The sequence below is a fragment of the Calypte anna genome, chromosome 1 (genome assembly GCF_003957555.1).
Source record: "Calypte anna isolate BGI_N300 chromosome 1, bCalAnn1_v1.p, whole genome shotgun sequence".
In the NCBI taxonomy this organism is placed as follows: domain Eukaryota; kingdom Metazoa; phylum Chordata; class Aves; order Apodiformes; family Trochilidae; genus Calypte; species Calypte anna.
In genome coordinates, this window is record NC_044244.1 from 30,082,115 (window position 1) to 30,103,146 (window position 21,032).

The following is a 21,032-nucleotide window of genomic DNA, read 5'->3' on the forward strand; positions in this document are numbered from 1 at the left end:
CCCCTCCAGAACTGTTGCTTCTAACACTGACGCTCAATTGACTTGCAGTAAAAAAATCTGAGCAGCTCTGAAGATGAACCTTTTCCTGAAAAGTGAGATGGGAAAATATCAACCACCATACACTGATTTCCTCCCAAATGGGAACCACTGATGAATACCCACACACACATACGTGCCTTCAGCTGATCATTTGATGGTAATCTGGAAATACCTGTGTGCCTTCCATTGTAGGCAGACACTACTGAATGTTATTTCAGAAGAAACTGGGCCACAAGCACTTGCTGGTCCTTCAATTAGAAGTGTAGTCCAGCATGGAAGGACATGAAAAATAAATTCTTCCCCATGTGTATGCAATCTGTTTGTCCATCCCTAAAGGTTTTAGGCAGAATACAAGTTGGTTCTGGGATTTCAGTTGCAAGATAGGAATAAACTCTCATGTTACTGAATAGCATATAACACACTGCATACTGAAGATGTCCAAGTACCTTCTGAGGGTGGCTATCTAGGCACCTTACACTGTTGAGGGGCTGTAACAACATGAAGAGGTGACTTCTTAATTTTTCTGTATTTTTTTTTTCTTTTTAAAGCAAGCACAGGAAATCACATGCAAAGAATGACATAGTGCCAGGCTAGGACTGCACAGTTGATCACTCAGAAGGCAGAGCATGCACAAGGCAGGATACAAAACTTGCCTGATACAAGTTTCACCATGGCAATCTCAAGGTTTTTTAGCTGTAAATTTATCTAAACTTCACCTCCCAGATAATACAATATAACAAGGGGAGTAGTAGATCAGCCAACAAAAGATAAAACACAACTGTATGGCTTTTGAAAGATACACAATACAGCTCAAAAAGCTCTAGAGCTCAAGGCAAGAATAATTAGAAACACTCATGGCATGCATAATGTGGAAAGCCAAACTAGACTGCCATAATCACCTCTTTTGACTACAAAATATATGAATCTGCAAGAAATTAAATAGTTCCTATAAAACCATAACTTTCTCCTTTTGCCTTTTGTCTTTCTTCTCAAAAATGCATTAATAAATGCAAAATAAAGCAAAAATGTTCTGCTCCCATTTTGAGCCTTGCAAATAAACAAAAATACTGATATTTAAATTCAGTGATTTCCTTAAAGTGGATAAAGCAAGCAATCAATTTTACGTAAAGCTGTTTAAATAATATTATTTTAAGCTACTTGTATTATGCAAAGTACTCTTCTGTCTTTGATATAGATATATGCTAATGTTTACCTCTTACTGCCAGTTTAACTAGGAGTAAGCCACATAAATGCCATCTTCTTAAGTACTTTTCTGAGATGGCTGTAGTGGCAGTTTTTCCAATTATAATTCTGTTCCTTAGTGCATTTGGGCTAAAATTCTGTATATTGCCATTTCATCTTGAAATACAAAGGATATTGCAAGAGATGGCACTAAAAGAAAAAAGCCACTGAGATTCATTTATGAATGTTGGATTACAGCATTCTTTTTGTATTATATACTCTACCAGGCTTCTCATCTTACCTGTGACCATGCTATTTAAAACTAATTGAATACTGATACAGTGAGGACAGATGGAGAAAGCATACTAAAATGCTTACGTTTGTCTAGTATGAACCTACTTGTCATTTAATAAATTTCAAAAAGAATTCCAAGCAACTTACTGTCTTGAGGGAAACAGGGTTATTCTTACCTTGTGCACAAAAGAAATTAATTGGTTTGACTGCAATGAGAAATAAAAGTGATTCTATCAGTGTGTTTTTAATGAATATTGTATACAGCACAGGTGTATAAGTCAGAGCACAATTTCAGCTCCATGCTCTTCTCTTCACTTTACTTACCACCAGTTCCTATTTCATTTTTAAGGTCAGTACAAGACTGAAAAAGACACAAGAAAAGACTGAGTATTGAAAAATACTTCTTAAATCATTAGTTGTTTTTCATTTTAATGGTGTTAGATTTTAGCAAATTTATGAGGCATAAACTAGTTAGCTTTGTAATGTCCAAATATTGTTAGTCTTAGAAGACTGCTCATTTGAAGCCGGTGCTCTCCACTCAATTTACAAACTGCCCCTATTTCTTTAGGCTGATGATGTTACTGCCTTATTTGCAGTGTCTTGTTCAGAATACAAATACAGTGGACTCTGTGATGAATTTGCTCTTGGAAGTGGTTGTGTACTAGTCAGTCTTTCAGAATTTCCTGGAGAAGTCTCCCTCCACCTTGGACTTGCCTGCTCCTGAGATACTTCCCACACAGATGGGCACGGGGAGGTAAAATTCATGGTGGACTGTGAGAGGTAGTTCTCCTGAAGACCTTCTTCTTGGAGGCACCTGTTTGAAAGCACTTCTTTTTCTTTGGAGTTTCGCCATTTCATTCTTCGATTCTGAAACCAAATTTTCACCTGTTTGCAAATTAATGAGAGTTACTACATTTTTTGCTTTAAACAAGTTTGCCCTAACAAGGTTGGCTGGGGTTTTTTTTTCCATCCCTTTAGTTTCATGTTGTTCCTTATTTATTTATTTTTATAGTAGAACCAGTGAAACTGAGTAATGGACATTATCTGAGGATTTTCCCATCACTATTTATTGCAGCTGGGTCTGCTTGCCTTTTACTGCCTCAAATAGGTGAATATCTGTCTTAGACTGGACAAAGGACAGCCCAGTGGTTAGGAATAGAGCAATTTCCTATAGCAACATGTTTCTAGACAAGAAAGAATTCTCAGAGTAAATTAGCATCATCATTAGCAAAACATTACTGGTGAGCACAATTGCATGCTTTGATTGAACTAGTTTAACCTGCAGAGATTACAGCTCTGTTCATTGGACTGAGGAGCACCACACTTTGCTTCTTGGTTTTTCTTGTAGTTGCAGTGCTTGGAATGGAGCAAACACTTCATTTTGTGTGAAAACGGAGCGATTAAATTTTGAATGTATACTTTTAGGAAATAAACTAGGAACCTACTCAGTCATTCCTTAGTTAAAACTGCCATTCATTTACTGAAGTCTTTGCTCAGAGAAAGGGCTCAGGGTTGTCCCTCTGCAGATCTATCTTCCCCCTTCAAAGTAATATTTAAAGATTTTTCCTTAAAAAGACAAAGTTCCAGATGTTCTGTCATGCCTTACCTGCGACTCCTTTAGACCCAGGCTAATGGCCAGTTTCTTCCTGTCTGTTTTACTGATATACTTCTGCTTCTGAAACATTTTCTCCAAAGCTTTCCTCTGGTCTTCAGAAAAGACAGCTCTTCTTAATATACCTCTCCGAGTTTTGGAGTTAGACTCCTGTGTCAGAAGAGGCAGGACACTCTCCTCTCCTAGTGGGAATGGATGAGAGTTTCACATAATATCAGAGAAATATTGTCATTCGTTATAATGCTAGCACACCACTGTCCTATTTTTGATTTGTTGGTGTTACAAGTGTGTTGTAATGCTTCAGTCATGTCCATAAAGGACTAAATCCTCGCTTGGATCTAGAGGTGTTGTCAGTGGTCAAAAGTCTACCCTTGACATGGTAAAAAGTAAATCAGATGAGTTCATAGACAAACATTAACACAGAGCCCATGCTACTGTAAAATTCAAATACAGTCAGGGAGAAACTTCTCCATTTTCCTCTGCACACTATCACCACTGAGGGAAGTGCAGTAAGTTTTCCTAGGAGTTTTCTCCTTGTGTGAAACACAGAACTAGATAAAAGTTGTCTGTAATACTGATTCAAAGAAACTAGGTAGGCTTTCTTTAGTTTGTTTGGTTTTGGTTGTGGTTTTTTTTACTAATGAAGATTCAGAGTGAGCTATTTCTCAGAAAATCCCTGGCCATTCACTCCTTCTGGAGACTGCAGTTATTTCTTTATTACAAGATTTGGGAAGTATTTGAACTTACTCCTTTCAGACTGGTTTCTAATCCTTTGACAACTCACAGAAAGTTTGTGTGGGGAGTTTACAATGTATCCAAGCACATCCATGCCTAGAGAGATCCCTACCCTGGAAAACAGCCTCAAAGTTGGGGAAAAAAGCTGCAGTGGAGAAGCGTTCATATTGTCCCTTCTTTAGCCTCACAGAAAACCCTAATCCAGATAAAACTCTTGCCTCCTTCACATCCAATAAAGACCAAAGCCACAGTGCTTTCCTCTGTCCCCTTCTCCCCCAAAAGGATGGGGTGTATGGGAAGCAGCCCCTAGTGAGGCTTTGCATGCCCCCAGCACTCCTGGCTTCCCTTAATGCCTGCCCAGGGAGCTGTCCCAGGGGCAGCTGAACAGGGCCTGTGGTGGGGGGGATAATTGCACAGAACAGTTCCAAGTAGGTCAGGAAGGAAAAGCCCTTTCATTAAGAAACCTTCACCATGGCTATACAGCCATGAACACCTATGATCTTCCTGCAAAAGGGCAGTCACGAAGATGGCTTTGGTTTGTTCCATGTGCAAGTTAGACTCTACAGATGCAAACTGTCCCCCTGATGGTGGCATCTTCCCATGTACATGGGCCAAGATTGCCATCCCAGTTTACAGTTACAGCAGTGTAAAAGCTGATCTGCTCTGATTTCTGTCAGGGATCATTTTCATAGCAAAGTCATTGGAAAAATCCCCACGTAAAGCAGATTTTCTAAAAGATTGTACATGATTCCAATATAAGGTCTATATATTCTAGTTAGCTGTAGAGAGGTGGAGAGTAAATACAGATACAATGCTCTTGAAAACACTAATTAAATCCAGGTTAAACCTTCAGAAACGTTTCCTTGGGGCTACACCACTTTTTGACTTCTGTGTGTTATAGATATATTCACAAGGGTATGTGGATGTTTAAAGACCCATAGAGAAACAAACATACATGTACCAAGGGTATTATAGAACTGTGTATGTGTAGTGATGAGAAACTGAAGTGTATATGTGTATGTATTGCAAAATTGACTAAATACTTTTGTGGTGCTTGTGTGGCTGGTTTGATATTACATTGCATCCTGCCTCCAGCTCTGACTAGTAGAGGAGGAGTATTAGAAGCTCAGAAAGTATAAAATAATCTTCCCTAAAATACACTGCCACTACCAAACATAAGTGATTTAGGGAGCATTGCATTCCACTAGGCAAGCCTTTCTTGAATTTTTGTACACTTCAGAAATCAGCTTTACATTTGTCTCCCATAATAGCCTATGTCAAAAAGTAATTACTACTATTTAAAATGTCACAGTATAGAAATGTTTAAATTTATACAGATGTATCACAAATTTCAAAATTATATTTGAGATCAGATACAAAAATTGTAACCTACTAGTTACTGTCTTGATATTTACGACACAGTGAGACACAGTCAGACTCCATCCAAACAAAAAATAAACGATCTGCAGAACAAAAGTCAAAACACCACGGAGGGAGTTCCAGCAAAGGGCAAGCTGGGTTCATATTTCTCTGAGGAGTGCACAGCACCCTCACAACCTCCACCCAAGCTTCCATCCTGCCCATAAAGCTGGGGGCAAACACTGCTCCTTCTTCCTAAAGAATGTTTCCTCTCCTTCTTGTTCAGCTTTGTGAATTTAAGTGCCTTTTACCACGTATCCTCCAAGTAGCTCCTGATGAATCATGAGACAGTCTCAAGTTTACTGGAAAGTATAATCTGACAGAAAAGGGCTGGTACCTTCTCTCCTAGAGTGAGAGACACCAGACAGAGGCCTCCTGGCCTCTGTCCCACAATGGAGTTGTCAGCCAAGGACAGAGGATGCCATATTATCTGACTCCTTAAAATCTGTCTTGCCTGACTGGTTGTTAACAGTCAATCAGCAAAGAAACAGCTTCCTGCTGGAGCCCTGAGGTGCCAATTAAATCCCATACAGGCAGTCTGTAGGGTACAGCTTAATACCTGTATTAGACTAAATTAACAGTGAAGACTCTAAACGCTCTAGGGCACATTATGTGACTGATTTTAAAAGACTGACTAAACAGAATTTACTGCTGAGTAGAATGCTCATGGGCATTAGCAAACAGCCACTGGGTCAAAAAATTGAAACTTGTGTTTGGAACAATGAATACTCACCACCAATTGACTTGCTTTGAGAATTTTTTTTAAGAATAGCCCATATTTCAAAATGCAGTCCAACTGCTCACACAAAAACTAAATTTTGGTAGATTAAAGGATTTTTCAGTGCAGCAGGACAGGCAGTCACACATACGTTGCAACAATTCCACCAAAATGAAATGTCAGCTTGCAGCCTGTCACCCTGAACATGCATCAAAAGGTTTAGTGCTTGCTGACATAAATGAGAATCTGTTACCAACTCTTTACTATGTTGCCAGTTTGATTTTCGTTTTGCTTCAGGTTTTTTTTTTTTTAAGTTGTTCCTTTGTATCCTAATATATAGTGATAAATGTCCTCTTAATCTGTGGAACAATCTTCATTTGCCTTCGTGGCAGGGACCACCTTGAAGGAGCAAGTAAAAGCTTTAGTCATGGTTTCCATTTTTTCATCTGAATTCAATACATTCTAGTTAAATGGACAATTAATAGGTCACTTCCAAAATAGTAGTGTATCAGTCCTGGTTAATAAACAATCCCCACAGTTGATAATGGGCCTATGTATTCAGCAAGTCCCTGTATACACTCAGCTCATCCACTAAATCCCTTTTCAGGTAGACAGGGTTATATGGGAAGATGAGCTAGAATGAGTCTATAAAAGTCAGTTTCATTCACTGCTTTATTTTTCAGTCAAGTGCTTTAAATGGTGTCCAGAAAATCTCTTGGAATGTGAGACAGGAGAAAAGACTGGCACATAGAGTATTGCTTTATGGCCATACAAAAGGGCAACTGACCCTTGCCCAGGCCTTTTCAATGTGAAATGGTTCCTAAAGTTCATCTGCACAGTGAAAAATTGTGGTGAGGTCGCGTGTGGATGAGTAAAGTGAAAGTGGTGATTGGTCATGGTGCTGTCAGGCATTGTGGGAGAGCTGGGGCCATGTAAAATGCTCTGTGGGAAAGTGTCAGCCCCCTAAAGAGGTGCTCAGAAACTTGCAGCTCATTAAACTGCCAGCATTTGCTGCCTCACTTGTCAAGAATCATTCCACTTAGCAACTGCCCCTCTGAAACATTCATAAAACACATGCACGTAGTCAGGAAGGGTTTGAATGCAGCTCTGATTAAAAAGTGGATGCTAAAGCACACATAAACTCCAATTTTCAGATGGATTTGCAATGCAGTTTGTGCTTTTTCTCCATTTCAAGGACTAGGAAATGCCTCTTCTGTCTGTAGTCCTGAGTAATAAACATGTAAAATCATGAAATCCATTCTTACATTAAGACATGCAAACTTCACTATCAAGGTTAAATTTAGATTTGGATTAGATGGAAGAGTGTTCCAGGTCCTAATCCTGAATCAGCATCACGTATACCAGCCAAAATCCTCTACAAATTACTTCTTGAATTTTTTTTTTACATAATAATTACAAAAGAAAAACAAATCTAACAAATGCACACATTTGACTGTTGTAAGAAAACTATCTGTTTTATTTAAATAATCTTAAGGCTTCCTGAGTCATAATTTATCCCTAGGAGACATTAAAATGCAGCATCCATTCAGAGATCTCTCAGCTCTTTTCTTTTCTTATTTGCAAACGTTTATTGACAGATTTTTAAAAGAGTTACTGATTTTAAAGAATCTTTTCTAGCAAACTGAAAACAAGGAGCTTTCCTAGATTAGCTCTGTCTGGGTGTCTCTGTGCCATTAGAAACCACTCACAATTGCTCAGTGTACTTAAGTTTGATAAATCTTTGGAAACCCCCTGAATAGGATTGCTGTGATTTTACTAAGGAATTAGCTGCAGCCATTGCATCACCAATTAGTTTTCCAGAACACATTAAATCCTGCTGCTTTGGTTTACAGAATAACTCAAGCATTACTGATGAAGCATAAAAACTTACTTGGAAAAGCAGTGGGGGATGCAGGGTGCTGACAGGACCCACCACAGCATGCTGAGTAGAATGGTGGAGCTCGGAGAAAAAAGTGTTTGGAAAGAGCTGCAAAGAAAGCACAGATCTAATTGATTATCCATTGAGCTTTGGTGATATTCATAACAACAGTCCTCCAGAAAGTCAGTGTGTAAAGTCCTGCCCTGCAAGTTCTTTTTCCTTTTTCTCAAGGTGGTGATATTTTTAAGGCAAACAATGTTAAACCAAGTAATTACTCTTTAATTTAGCAAGGTTATTTTACACGTATAGCTCAAACACGATATGCAAAACTCTCCAAATTTCTATCATTAGAATGTAACTTGGCAGATGTGAAATTTACTTCTCTAACTGCAACACTAATGTAGGGTTTTCTCTAAAGATTTGGGTTGAACACTTTAAATAATACACTGTCGAAATAGTAAGTATATCGATGCATATTGTGTCATACATCTGGAAAAGTTATTTAAAATAACTCTAGTAAACATGATATTTTAGAAAACAAGAATCTAAATATGAACCCTGTCGCTTCTGCTTGTACTCTGGTGATGTCTTTGAAAAACCATATGTTTTTCAATAAGTAAGAAATCTTTATGAATAAGTTCTATAAAATGCAACGAGATAATACAGCTGAGCTCTGCAGGCACTCTACAAGCTACAGGGCCTCATTCTGCTGTCCTGATGGTTTACATGTTCTTGCTGGGACAGTGCTCTAAATTTAAATAAACCACTTGGTGGAGAAGGCTCTGCTTAATATGATAAAAATTGCAAAAGTATCCCACAGAACTAGCTAATATTTTGTAAACATTCTATAGAATTTTATGAACCAATGAATTAGCAGTCACTCTTATGACTAAAAAATGTTCCCAGATCTTGGAAAAGTCTTCATTACCTAATAATACATTAACTTTTTTTCATAAACTCATGGGTTTTGCCATTAATCTTAATTACCTTTTAATTTCTTCTCATACAAGCCAGCTACGAAATAGAATATTTTTCCTTTTAAAATGGGATCAGAATCAAAATATTTATCTCCCTTTCCTCTCCTGGTTTAGTCAGAAGATAAACAGTTCTATACTTTGTACTGCAGTTCTTCTAAATCTCTATAAATAATCTGAATAATAAAAAAAGTAACTGCATACTTAAATTAAATTTTTCAGAAATAATCAGGAAGAAAGATAGCTAAATAGGGATATGTATCTAACCCATGAACTTAATTTTTTAAGATTTTTCAGTTAGAACTACAAACAAAGATCATTCAAGTATGTAATTAGGGCATCTTTACAACTTTTCTGATGTTCAAACCTGCTGATCTCCCAAGCAAATAAATTAATGCTGTAAAAGCCTAACTTTGGACATTCTGAAAATATTTACCTCTATTTTTGTTTTATTTCATATCAGCTTATGTGAAAATTTCTTTAACTGGAATTACAAACTGATAACCATTTTATTAGTACATCTTTTCATCAACACTTTATTGTTTCTAATGAAATATATATATGCTCTCAAATAAAATAATTTTATGGTTGCAAAAAATTTCCAAAAATGAATTCTTTACACCACAAGTTAGCATTCTAAAGCTTCTCTTTCACACAAAACCATCAAATATGAAACTGTGTCCTAAAGAGCTTCAAAGAGTCAAGAATGTGCAGCCAAATTTTTATCTCTCTTATATATCCAAGGGGCTTCAACATAACTGGTCAGGTGTATAAATGAGAAAGAATTTGACTGTAACTGAAGAAGTACAGGAGATGGAAAACACCTGCCAGACAATCTTGGCCATCCTACCAAACATGAGAGCTTGTTCTTGACAATGTTTTATCTGCCACTAATGTTTTATTTACTGCAGTTTCCAAACTCCCAGAAGAGTTTTCCCCCCCTTCTTGGGAGCCACACTTCTCATGCCATTATCAAGCTTCCCTTACAGCCACCTACTTCTAAAAATACAATATACAGAAGGTACTATGCTCAGGTTTTTTACTTCCTTTTTACACATCTCAAACATTCCTCAAATGCCTTATTCTCCTTAATCACTGCTCAAACACTTTATTTGTGCCATACAATTTTTATCAGACATGGTGGCCTCTCCTTCAAATTCCCAACTGTGGTTTCTTAAATCTCTCTAGTTCCTTACTCTTTTTTGATGATGTGGTGCTCATTATGATATGTGACACAGCCAGGAGATATGTGTATAAATCAGAACTGAATAAGATGTTGCTTCAGATAGATAGCATGCTCCTGCAAATAAAGACTGAGGGATAGGAAAGGGAAGGTTTTCCTCATTCATTAAATCTCTCAACATGCAAGCTGCAAGCATAAAGATCAGGAGATGGCTCACAGTCAAAACATGAGATATAATGCTTAAGGAAACCCCAAACAAGCTATATATTTCCATGTATGTTGTTGGCAATGGTTTAATGCACTGGCACAGCACCATGAGGCAAACAGTAGAGATCCTGGCATTAATTCTGCTGAAGTCAATGGAAATCATGCTTCTGGCTTTCTTGGGCATTTAACTTAATTCCTTCAAACAACTGCTGTCTCTTCTGCCTGCATGGTACAGATTTCTGTGAGGCAGAACATTTGCTTAAGAAATAAGATGCAGGTGATCTGCACATATAACTCTGAATCAAGTGAGACCATTTCTCAAGACTGGTTGACTCTACATCCTGCAGAATAAACAATGGCATTATGGCTCCCTAAACTTATAGTTTATATATTACCTCAGTGTGCTCCAACTACACTGATGCACAAGTGAATTCTTGGTTAGGTGTAACAAACTGCAACCTCAGGTCAAGTCTACTGAAGCAGTTGCTCTCAAACAAATGTGTAGCACTTGCACAGAGTTACATCAGTAAAAATTCTGGCATCATACAGGGATAATCAACTGTACCTATACAGAAAAATGTTAATACTTCAACCTAACACATCCAGGTGTATTTTATATCTTTGATAGGAAGAGCAGAGAAAATTCATTGCATGAAGTGGCTTTCATTGTCTGTGTGAAACTGCACTGATATTATGAAAATCACTCATATTAAAATGAAATCTTTACCACACATGTATTTCCAAATTGTACTGTGGTTGTACCTGTAGGAATGACACACTATCTACTCGTGCTCAGGACAACATAAAGCATTACCCATACTTTTATTTTCTGGTCACATATGTCATGGCCATTCTACCAATATTTGTTGGTCAAGCAATCTGAAGCAACTATTATTTGCTCTTCATTTAAGGCAGAAAATTGCTGAAATGCCAGTTCTCTCTATTGGCTAAAATAAAGAACACTGTAACCAAAAAAGCAGCTATTGCTTCCAGCCACGTGGAGGGTACAGTATTCATGGGCCAAATCCTAGTAAATCATATTCAAGATACCTAGTTCTTTTTCTGCTTAGCATTCCCATTTCATAAAAATAGAGATTGTGTGGAACTAAGCATTTAACAAGAGTGAAACTTTATAGGTTTATCTTAACAGATGTATGAAAATGATATATCAGAGTAGGGTATCAGTCTCTTTTGGCACTCTGGAACCTGCACTATATATAAAGAAAATTTATCAGGTCATAAGTATAAAAGGATTAAATATCTAAAATGGAATAAAATTTATTCTATTTTTTTTCACAAAATATAAATTCTTTTAACACTGCTGCTGTATGCAAATTTTTAACAATTATGTTAATTTACACTGAGCTTTGTATGCTGATATTTTAAAATATAGTGCCAGCTCTGAAGATAATCTTAATTCAAAAGACCTCCTATACTTAAAAGTCTTGTCAACAGTGGAACACACTTTCCCTCTAGCTATTCACCATTTTGAGAATAAGATTCCTAAGTGCAATTTAGTTCAAATGGATAATTTTAAATGTGGTTCAAGACACTGTTTGCTTTTCCTACTCCCGGTGTTGTGAAATGTTTCGGCAAACAGCGTAGGCCATCAGCCAGTAGGAAAGGTGAAAGGGGAAAAGGAAAAATGGGTATAGAAGAAAAGATAACTAAAAATAACTGCTGGTATTACCCATACAGGGCTCCTTCATTGCACACGCTGTGAGTTTGTTGGAGATTTTTACAGCTAACTGATAAAAATGTGGTATAATCCTGTGAAGAGAACTAAACACCTCTGAAGAGTGACTGAGAAAGCTGCCTAGAGCCAGCCAACAAGACACAGATAGTACAGGAACAGACAGACCTCAAGCTGCTCAAACGCAGTCCTTGAATTCTCCAAGTATTGCTAAATCCACATGAAATGCTCTCCACAGTGATGCCTGGGCTTCAGCCCTGGCAGGCAAACCAAAAGCATAATCTGTAAAATGATCCCATTTCATTTGAGGATCTTGGATGCTTTGTGCTCACAAAGTGGGAACAAGAAAACTGCAATTTCCTACCTACAACCATTCTTGGCAATGATTAAAGCAGGTTTTTGCAAAGCTGCAGGAAAGTTTCATGACATGAAGAACTCAGTTTCCTGCAAATAGTCCAGCAGCAGCTCTGCCAGGGTCATGGTACATCTGAGCCACATGGCACCGTTTCTGCTCCTGGACCCTGCAGTGATCCATGGCTCTGTCCCCAGCAGTTATTGTGTTTAGAGTACAATGTTCCAGCAGCAGTTGCGCACCCCCAAAGCATTTCAGCTAGTTGAAGGGGAGCCCCTGGCCATGAGAAGGAAGCAACAGCTGCTGCCATAACCCCCCCAAAGGCAGTCACGGTCAATATGGGCCTGGCAAACTTACTGCAAGAACTTGTGGTATCAGCATCACTCAGAGCTGGCTTTCCTACACTCCCAAAGCCACTGTCTATTTGTTTCACAGTCAGTCCTGTAAAATACAACCACACGGCTGCCCAGGGAGGTGGTGGATTCTCCATCCCTGGAAGTTTTTAAGGAGAGACTGGATACGGCACTCAGTGCCATGCTCTGGTAACCATGGCAGATCAAGGGTTGGACTTGAGGATCTCAGAGGTCCTTTCCAACACAACTGATTCTATGAATGTTCAGAGGAAGTTAAGTCAAAAGGGCAGAGCAGAGCAGCATACACAGGCTACTCTTAAAGTATTGGCAAATATTCACATTAAAGGGTTTTGAAGTTCTAAATATAAAGTTTGAAATCCTGCACAAAAAGTGGGTGCAAGAAGTGGGCTTGCATTTTTATGATGGATCTCAGTGTGGCTTTCAAAAATTAGCACACCAAAAAGGCTTGAAATGTACTAAGAGCATGATCATCGTGTAGTGGCTGACAGTGACACTGCAGATTAGCTGAGATCACATGAATCACAATCAGTTTTCAGAGGCATGATTCACATATCTTATTTCTAGGCCAAGATTTCCTGTACCTGTTTTTCTCTGCCTAAGGAAACACGAATGCCTCGGGGTGATGACACTGCATGGTTGTATTTCACCTCTGAAACAATCCAAAGCAACAACCAAACCCCAAACCACTTGCTAAAGACACCATGAGTCTCCTGGTGTCAGCAGTAAAGGTGGCTTCCACCCTTTCCATGCCTTGTACACAGCCTTGCTATTGAGGAAGAAAGGGATCTGGAAAGCTGTGGATTTCCCAGCTTTGTCCTTCCTCAAGACACCCATGTGCTGGTGTGCCTCAGCCACCTGCCTACCAGTTCTTACCAAAAGGGGCATTACTGTCACTTTTCTGACTCAAAATTCAGTGTGTTGTCAAAGCTCCTTGTTGAGATGTCCTAGGCAGTCAATGAGAAGAGATAGGTAGATCTATGTAGCAATTCATCATCCTAAAATAGATGTCTAAGAAGGTAAGTTGTGACATCTGTGGGCATCTCTCTGACTAGACACGATATTAGACAACTAGATTAGACAGGACATTTATTGTTTGTTAAACAGCTGAATGACTATAATATTCTTCTTAGTTTTCATAGGTAATACCAACAGAACACAACATTCTGCACAACCATTAATACTCTGAAAAACTAAAATTCAGCCATGAAGGCACTAAAGTTATTTTTATTTTCAACATATTACAATTTGTTTAGAAACAATTCCCTCAGGCAAGGCAAAATTAGGGGCATATGCTCCAAAAAGACAATTCAATGCTTTTTCATTGTAGCAGCCCTAATTCAAAATCTTACAATAGGCCAAAATGGACCATTTAATCATCAAAAGTCTCAAGATCAACTAAACATTGTTAAATGAATCTTTTTACATTTGAACAAGGAGATACCTTTTCAAGCTGAAATCTGAGATAGTCACAAGATTCCAGGATTAGGAACTTCAATGAACAATACCAAATTGTCCGAGGTTCATGGGGAGGAGGTAAAATCCTCAATATACATACAAAATACCTCAAGAGAATTACATGCTATAACTTCAGAAAAAGGCAGCCTCACAAAGGAAATTTTCCTGAGATTTTTCAGTGTAAACAAAGATCATTTCTCTAACTGACAACTCATCTTAAAGAAACACAGCCCAATTTACTGAATATATTTAGGTACCTAACTTTATAAGATCTGTTTCTATATATATGGCATTTGAAACAGCCTCCTAGAGTTTTATATACCTGCAGTTGTTTTCATTTTGAAAACATTACCTTCCAAATTCTGCAATGGGTCATTACTGACCACAAAAGTACCAATTAGAAAAATTAAATTAAGAGTTATTTTGCAGAGCTGCATTATACAAGAATTCATACCACCTTCAGGGGGCAATGGAAGCAGAGAACTTGCCTTCCAAAATTCAGGGGAATTTGTTAATGCACAACGAAACCTGAAATCTGCTATGAAGTAGAAAACTTGCTCAATGAGACTAATCCTTAGCATATTCATGGGTGTTCTAAAAACATGAAGAATATATTACAAGATTCCAGAAGATCAGTTCATTCTGCCATTAAAAAAAAAACAAAAACAAAAAAAATCAAACAAAAAACACCAAAAAAACCCCCAAACAAACAAAAAACCACACAACCCCACACACACATTATACAGAAGTTAATTTGCTAATTATAGTTAATTGATTCCACAGTTTCCCCTCAGTGAATTGCTTTTCTACAAACGCCACCACTTGTCTTCCCAGTGCAGGTTGGAGATCTTCTGGTAGGGCTTAAACCTTACTAAAGACCAAACTCAGGATCCAGGATCCTCTTCCTTTCTGAGGCAGCACAGCAAGAGTCACCAGAGGCAAAAGCACTGCCCAGCCAATGCTCATATTCCCCACTGAGCCCAGACTTCCAGACTGGTGACTCATTCAGAGAGTACAGCTGGCACCAGTATAGCTCTGGCAACCTTACAATGAGGACAAAGATTTGTCCTTTAAAAGCCACTTTGCAGCTATCCCCGAGTTAGGCTGGGCACCTCAAACCAACTCCATGAAATGGCTCACAGAGTTAACTGGCAGCAGGAAAAGGTGCTGCACACAGTCTGTGAGTTCTGACTGGCACAGAGACTACTCTGTCTCTAAAGACAAACTTTTGAAAAAATTAAGGTGTCTCACTGCTCCTGGCAATCAGGGCATAAGAAAAGATGCCAAATACATTTCCATACCTAAAGATACTTTCTATCCCCAGAAAAAATAATTTTAAAAAAACCAAAAAACATAACAGCAAAATCTGGAGACTTGATAACCAACTTGTTGCCTGAATGAGGGCAACAAGTTCCAGAGGCCAGTGTAAATCTAGAGGGAGATGAGATGAAAAACTTATTTCTTTCCTGACTTATTTACTGAAAGTTAGCTTTACTAAGTCACTTGAGGACACACTCTGGCTGCCAGCTGGTTTGAAATGAGTAATTAATAAGCATTTATTCATGAAGATGGGTTCCAAATTGAAGGGAAAAAATAATTTCAGTAATTTAAGTAATAAGATATTGATTAAAATAAGAGTGTTGCAGTACAGAATTGCTGTCATGACCTGAGGGGAGAAAACTGACACTGATCCAGAGTTAGCCTGCAGAGCAAGGCTTGGTTTTATTTCCTTGCAATGCTGCCAGTTATCTCTATTACCTCTGGCAAATCACCTCATCTCTTTCTGCTCCATCTCTTCCTCTACGAAGTAGAAATCACTCCTAATCTTACTGGCACATTGCAATGATAAATGCATCAAAATGTAGAGTACTTAAGTCTTACAGAAAGAAAAGTTGCATCTATATCACAGAATGGATGTTTGTTATTAATAAGAGTAATGTTTCTGTTTATGACATACTTGTTCTAATTGCTTTCTTTTGTGTTATACTTACTGTACTTTATTCTGTTCTATTGTATTCTGATGCTTTAGGCAAAAATCCCATAAGCTAATTTTTTCTTCAAGTTTTGCAATGGAAGTATCTCACTATTATATTTATTTGTTTCATTGTGCTTTTCAGTTTCCTTCCTCTGTTAATCTATCAAAATAACAAGATTGAAACAGAAAGCCAGATTGCTGCCACACATGACTACATGCAGATTATAAAGCACTTACTGTGATCCTCCTCCAGGGCAAATTATTTGAGAAGAGCAGAGATTTTCAGAAAACTATTTCAGGTAGCAGAGTAAGTTTGTATTTATCAAGGGGGTCACTTTGACATGGTGTCAGCCAATACTTCTAGGAACCAAGTCATGAGGAAAGATGTGGACTGGACTTCCTTAGAGCACTTGTGCTACATCTCAGCATCCTCTGGATAATTTTCCCATGTCAGAAAAAACTGAGGAAAACTGTTAAGTCTTCTAATTTACTCAGATAATAACGACAGGACTACAGTACAAGGAGAAGGAACACATCAAATATTAGCAAGCAGAAATTGAGGACTTCCTCCACACACAGTCATTACTTTGCTCAGAAACTTTATCTGGAGCTCCCCTCATCCTTTAAGAAGCAGTGCAAATTTAAGCTGCACAGTTGTATTATGTTTCACTGGGAAACATTGCTTTACAACAGCTCATTTTTAAGAGTTTGTGGGCAGGAAAAGAACACAGTCTGGGTATTCAATGCTGAAAAAGCAGAACGAGACTCTGCACTGCCCTACCTAGTCAGGGCTTCAAATATACACTGAATGCAAAGTTCTCACAAAGCAGAGGGCAGAATTATGCATATGATTCATCAAGGCAAAGCATTTTGAAAGAGAAGAATCAGACCCACAGTGCACAGGTTAGGAGAAATTAAGTTCAGCTTGACAAAACCACAGTGCTCACCATGCCCACAGGAGCTGGTGGGCCCAGTCCAGTGTTTCATCACCTGAAGTACTGGGGCTTCAGAGCAAGATGCCAGAGAGCCTGCAGGAATCCCAGGCTGATATCAACTGGCTTGATGGTAGAGAAGGCAAGTCAGGTTTCCATCTAGCAATAATGCTTCTTTTGCTTTCCCTTCTTAAGTTTTATGTAAAATGCTGAGTATTCCTGCATTTAACCCTTGAAGTTAAAATAGAATTCATTTCAAAAACCTGTGATTTGATTAAATTTCATTTTTTTAAATGAGTGTAAGGAAGGAAAGTGGTATTTTTAATCTTTTACAGAAACATATTTCTTTCGAGTCCATTTGTTAGATGATGTATTTTATGGTGTGATTTCTTACTTTTCCTTACTTTTTCATTTACGATAATTTTGGAGAAGAACTCAAAATATGTCTGGTGATAAGCACCTTAAATGGTCAAACTAAATCCTTTGAAACTTATAAATTATGGTAATGGAAATCTGCTGATAAAACTCTGTTGCTAAGGAGTTACAAAGGGAAAAGCTACCATGAGCAGATGTCTCAGAGGAAGAGTGCCATCCCACTTGGTCTCCCTTACAACCATGGATAAGATTTTTCCAGTTTACAGAAAGAATACAGGTTTTTCATTCTTTAGGACTTTTATGGAGTGTTAAAAGGTAACCCAAAATGGAAGTACTTCTTCATGTTTTTCCTTGATAAGTGCTGTGAATCTATGTTGGATATGGAACTGTAAAAAGGTTCAGTTTATTCAGTTCATTCTTTGGTGTGATTTTATATTCCTTCCTCTCTGAGAACTTCTGCTGATCTCACTGGAATTTGAGACTACACGAGCAACACAGATCACTGTTTCAAAGAAATTACTGTTTTTCAACTGTTTTTTCCTGTAAATTTTTAAATTTTATTTTTATAATCTGGATTATATTAAGATACCTTAAAGCACTTTTAGTCCCTTCATGACCTATAAGGCATTTTGGAAGTTCAGAAAGAATTTAATAAAACTTCTGCTTTATCATGTTCAGCAGTCATAATAAAGACTTAGGCCAAGATTTTCCAAAATGCCGTATGATTTCCCAAACGGGAAAGAGTTTACTCCTCAAAAAAACTCACAAAAATCAGTGAATACTCAGAAAAATAACTTTACTAAATAACCCTACCTAGTACAAATTCCTTAGTTAAACTACCTTCATTAGTCTCTCAAGGCTAAAATTCTCATTTTGACAAAATAGCCTTTCTCCCAGTTCAGTCTGGATGGTCCCTCCAGCATCCACTTACACTGGAGAGAGCAGACTCCTTAGAAACCACGAAATCAGTCTCAGCAGGACAGTTGAAATGTAATTTACATTTATGAGAGTCCAGACACCTAAGAGTCCTCTTCACTTTAAGACTTTTAAGTCAGATCAGAAACAATACATGTTAGAATATATACATCTTTGTTGTACATCATCTACATTGGCAGGAGACTTTTTTTCTGACTGCATAATGCATGAGGAAACTTAAGTTCTCACTGTTAAACGCCTGGTCCTTTTACCCAAAGCTCCCTCTGAAATCCCAGAGAGCTGTGGGATCAGAGGAACCATAGCACAGGGATCAGAAGAAACAGTCATCCCTAGAGCGACCTGCAACACTTCCCTAAATTCACGAGGACCCCTATAAGGCCAAAGAACTAGTTCTGGAAGCAAGCACTTGAAAATCTTGACATTCAGAAACTTCCATAATACTCAGAAAAAGTTTACCTATAGCAATAAGTGTTGGGGCATCTGCTATCTCCCCTCTTACATGCATCTCTAAACATAAATGCATTTTCTTTAGAGCTCTTTTTTCTTTTTTTTCTTTTTTTCCGGGGGGAGGGGGGCAAGAACATGCACTTACTTCCAAGAAAGATGGTATTTGTCCTGTTTCTTGACCTGGCCTATAGTTAGTTACAATAAACACGTTTAAATAACTGATATTCTGAGATCTGGAATATTCAGAAATGTTAATGATCATTTCTTTGACTCTCTCCTGCCTACCTTTAAAGTACATCATGCTAAAGGATCAAAAGCTGCTTTGGATTCTGCAGAATAGTTTGGAGGATTTAACTGAAGTAAAATTATGCTTGAAAACGACTGTTATTAGGTCTGGGTTTAAAAGGAGCCTTTTTGACTTCATACTTTGGTGCCTTACTTCAATAAATACGATTGTCTACCTTATTTTAAGTAAGTTTAAAACTGCATGATCGTATATTAAAATTCTGGAGACAGCACACAAGGCTGGAATAAATTGTTATGAGAAAGGCAAAAATAAAATATACATAGCCAGTCTAATACCGAATTGTACAAAGTAACTTTGAACTCAACTTCAAACAGTTCCACGACCGACGAAGTGCGCGTTTCTGAAAATGCTTTAAAACGCTATTCACGAGCAGGCAAAATATATTTCTGTGAAAAATCGGCACATTCAAGGCACAAAACCTGTTTCGTAGAACTATCTGCTCCCGATTCAGTGACCCAGCTCTCTGTGGGGCTGCAGCACAGACGGACGGACGGACGGACGGACGGACGGACAGACAGACAGACAGCCGCCCTCCCGGGCTGCTGATCGGGGTGACGGCGGCACGGGTGACGCTGCTCCCACCGCCCCGGAGAGCATCGGCTTCTACTTCAACCCCCGACCCAGCTGCTGAGCACAGGCTTTTTGTTTTAAAGATTTATTTATTATTCTTTTTGCGCCCGTGTCACAACTTGCGGAAAATCGCATGCTTTCATTTAACTACTTTTCCTTCTGCGAGGAAGACCCTGGTCCCTCGCTGTCCCCCAGGGACGGGGCACCTGGGGAGGAGGCTGCTGCCTCGTGCTTACTGAACCATCCAGGCGACAGGACAGGACGGGACGGATCGTCTTTCTCCCAAAACTAGGAATTTCAGACCTTCCCGGAGCCTGTTCGCCGTGACGCTCTTTTCCAGGTTGTAAAGAACTCAAAGACCTGAAAGAACTGGAGCGACGGGCAGCTAAACGCTCTCCTCGCTACCACCGCAAGGCTTGGCCGCACTCCCTACACCCACAGGTGCGCCGGCCCGCGCCGTGTCAAGCCTCGGCCCGGCTGCCCGCAGGACCGGACCCCTTCCCGCGCCCAAGGGTCCCGCAGACCCAGACCAGCACCCACCCGCACCACGGCACCCAACGGGGCACGGCGTCCCCCCCCGCAGCCTCCGGGTTCGTCAGGGGGCGAATAGCCCTGTCTGTCCCCGCCGTGCGGAGACCGGGGACCGAGCCCTCTCCCGAGCACCCTTCTGCCCCGTCTCTCCGGCAGCGGGACGCGAGAAGGGGCCGGCGCTCACCTGTGGCTGCCGGCGGGAAGACGCCGCCTCTCTCTGCCGCCGGAGCCCGCGCTGGCGGGCGGCCGCTGTCCGCCGCGGAGGGGTTAAGCACTTGAAAAGCCCATCTTGTTGGGTAGAGACCCCCTGAGGGGCTGATTTGTTCCGCCGCGGGGCACAGCTTGAGGGGGACGGGGCTGGCGGGGAGGGGACGGAGCTGGGCAGGGCTCGGCGGCGTCCCGGCCCGCAGCAAGTTCTCGATGAGGAAACTTTTGCCCAGGTTGCCGAAGCCCGGCGCCGCCGGCAGGTTGAGGAGAGCCGAGGAGCCCACCAGGTCCCAGTACAAGGCGCTGGGCACCATAGCGAGGGCTTTTACCCCTCCGCGCCTTGCCCGGCCCGGCCCAACCCAGCCCGGCCGCCGCGGCCCCTCACTGGGCTGGGACGGGGCGCCGGGCTATAGGGCCGGGCGGGCTTGTTGGGTGCTTCCCCGAGGGCTGAGGAGAACGGAGCGGAGAGCTCGGCAGGGCTGTCCGTGGAGACGCGGCGCGGCTCTTCGCCGGGCTGGAAGGTGTGTCCAAGCGCATTCATTATGTCAGCCGGGGACGGGGAGTGATGGACGCGGCCAACAATGCCGCCTTGCCCGGCAGCCCCCCGGGGGAAGGGGGGTAGGGCGGGGAGCTGAG

The 21,032-nt window shown here is 40.0% G+C and overlaps 1 protein-coding gene across 1 annotated transcript; it reads right to left on the reverse strand.

The window, feature by feature from the left end:
• Positions 1–1,930: 1,930 nt before the first annotated feature.
• DBX2 (developing brain homeobox 2) lies at positions 1,931–21,021 on the reverse strand. Its single transcript, XM_030460058.1, has 4 exons — positions 20,374–21,021; positions 7,891–7,986; positions 3,122–3,309; positions 1,931–2,400 (listed from the first exon to the last, which is right to left on the reverse strand). The coding sequence occupies exons 1-4, from the start codon at positions 20,708–20,710 to the stop codon at positions 2,080–2,082; spliced, it is 942 nt and encodes a 313-aa protein (XP_030315918.1). The 5' UTR covers positions 20,711–21,021; the 3' UTR covers positions 1,931–2,079.
• Positions 21,022–21,032: the final 11 nt, after the last annotated feature.

What these genes read in the sequence shown, in the direction of transcription:
- DBX2 (XM_030460058.1), bottom strand. Translation starts at nt 20,710, where the DNA reads ATGGTGCCCAGCGCCTTGTACTGGGACCTGGTGGGCTCCTCGGCTCTC. An exon ending in CTTCCCGCCGGCAGCCACAG is followed by an intron (nt 7,987 to 20,373) that starts GTGAGCGCCGGC and finishes CTTTCTTTGCAG; the next exon opens with CTCTTTCCAAACACTTTTTT. An exon ending in TGGGTCTAAAGGAGTCGCAG is followed by an intron (nt 2,401 to 3,121) that starts GTAAGGCATGAC and finishes ATTTGCAAACAG; the next exon opens with GTGAAAATTTGGTTTCAGAA.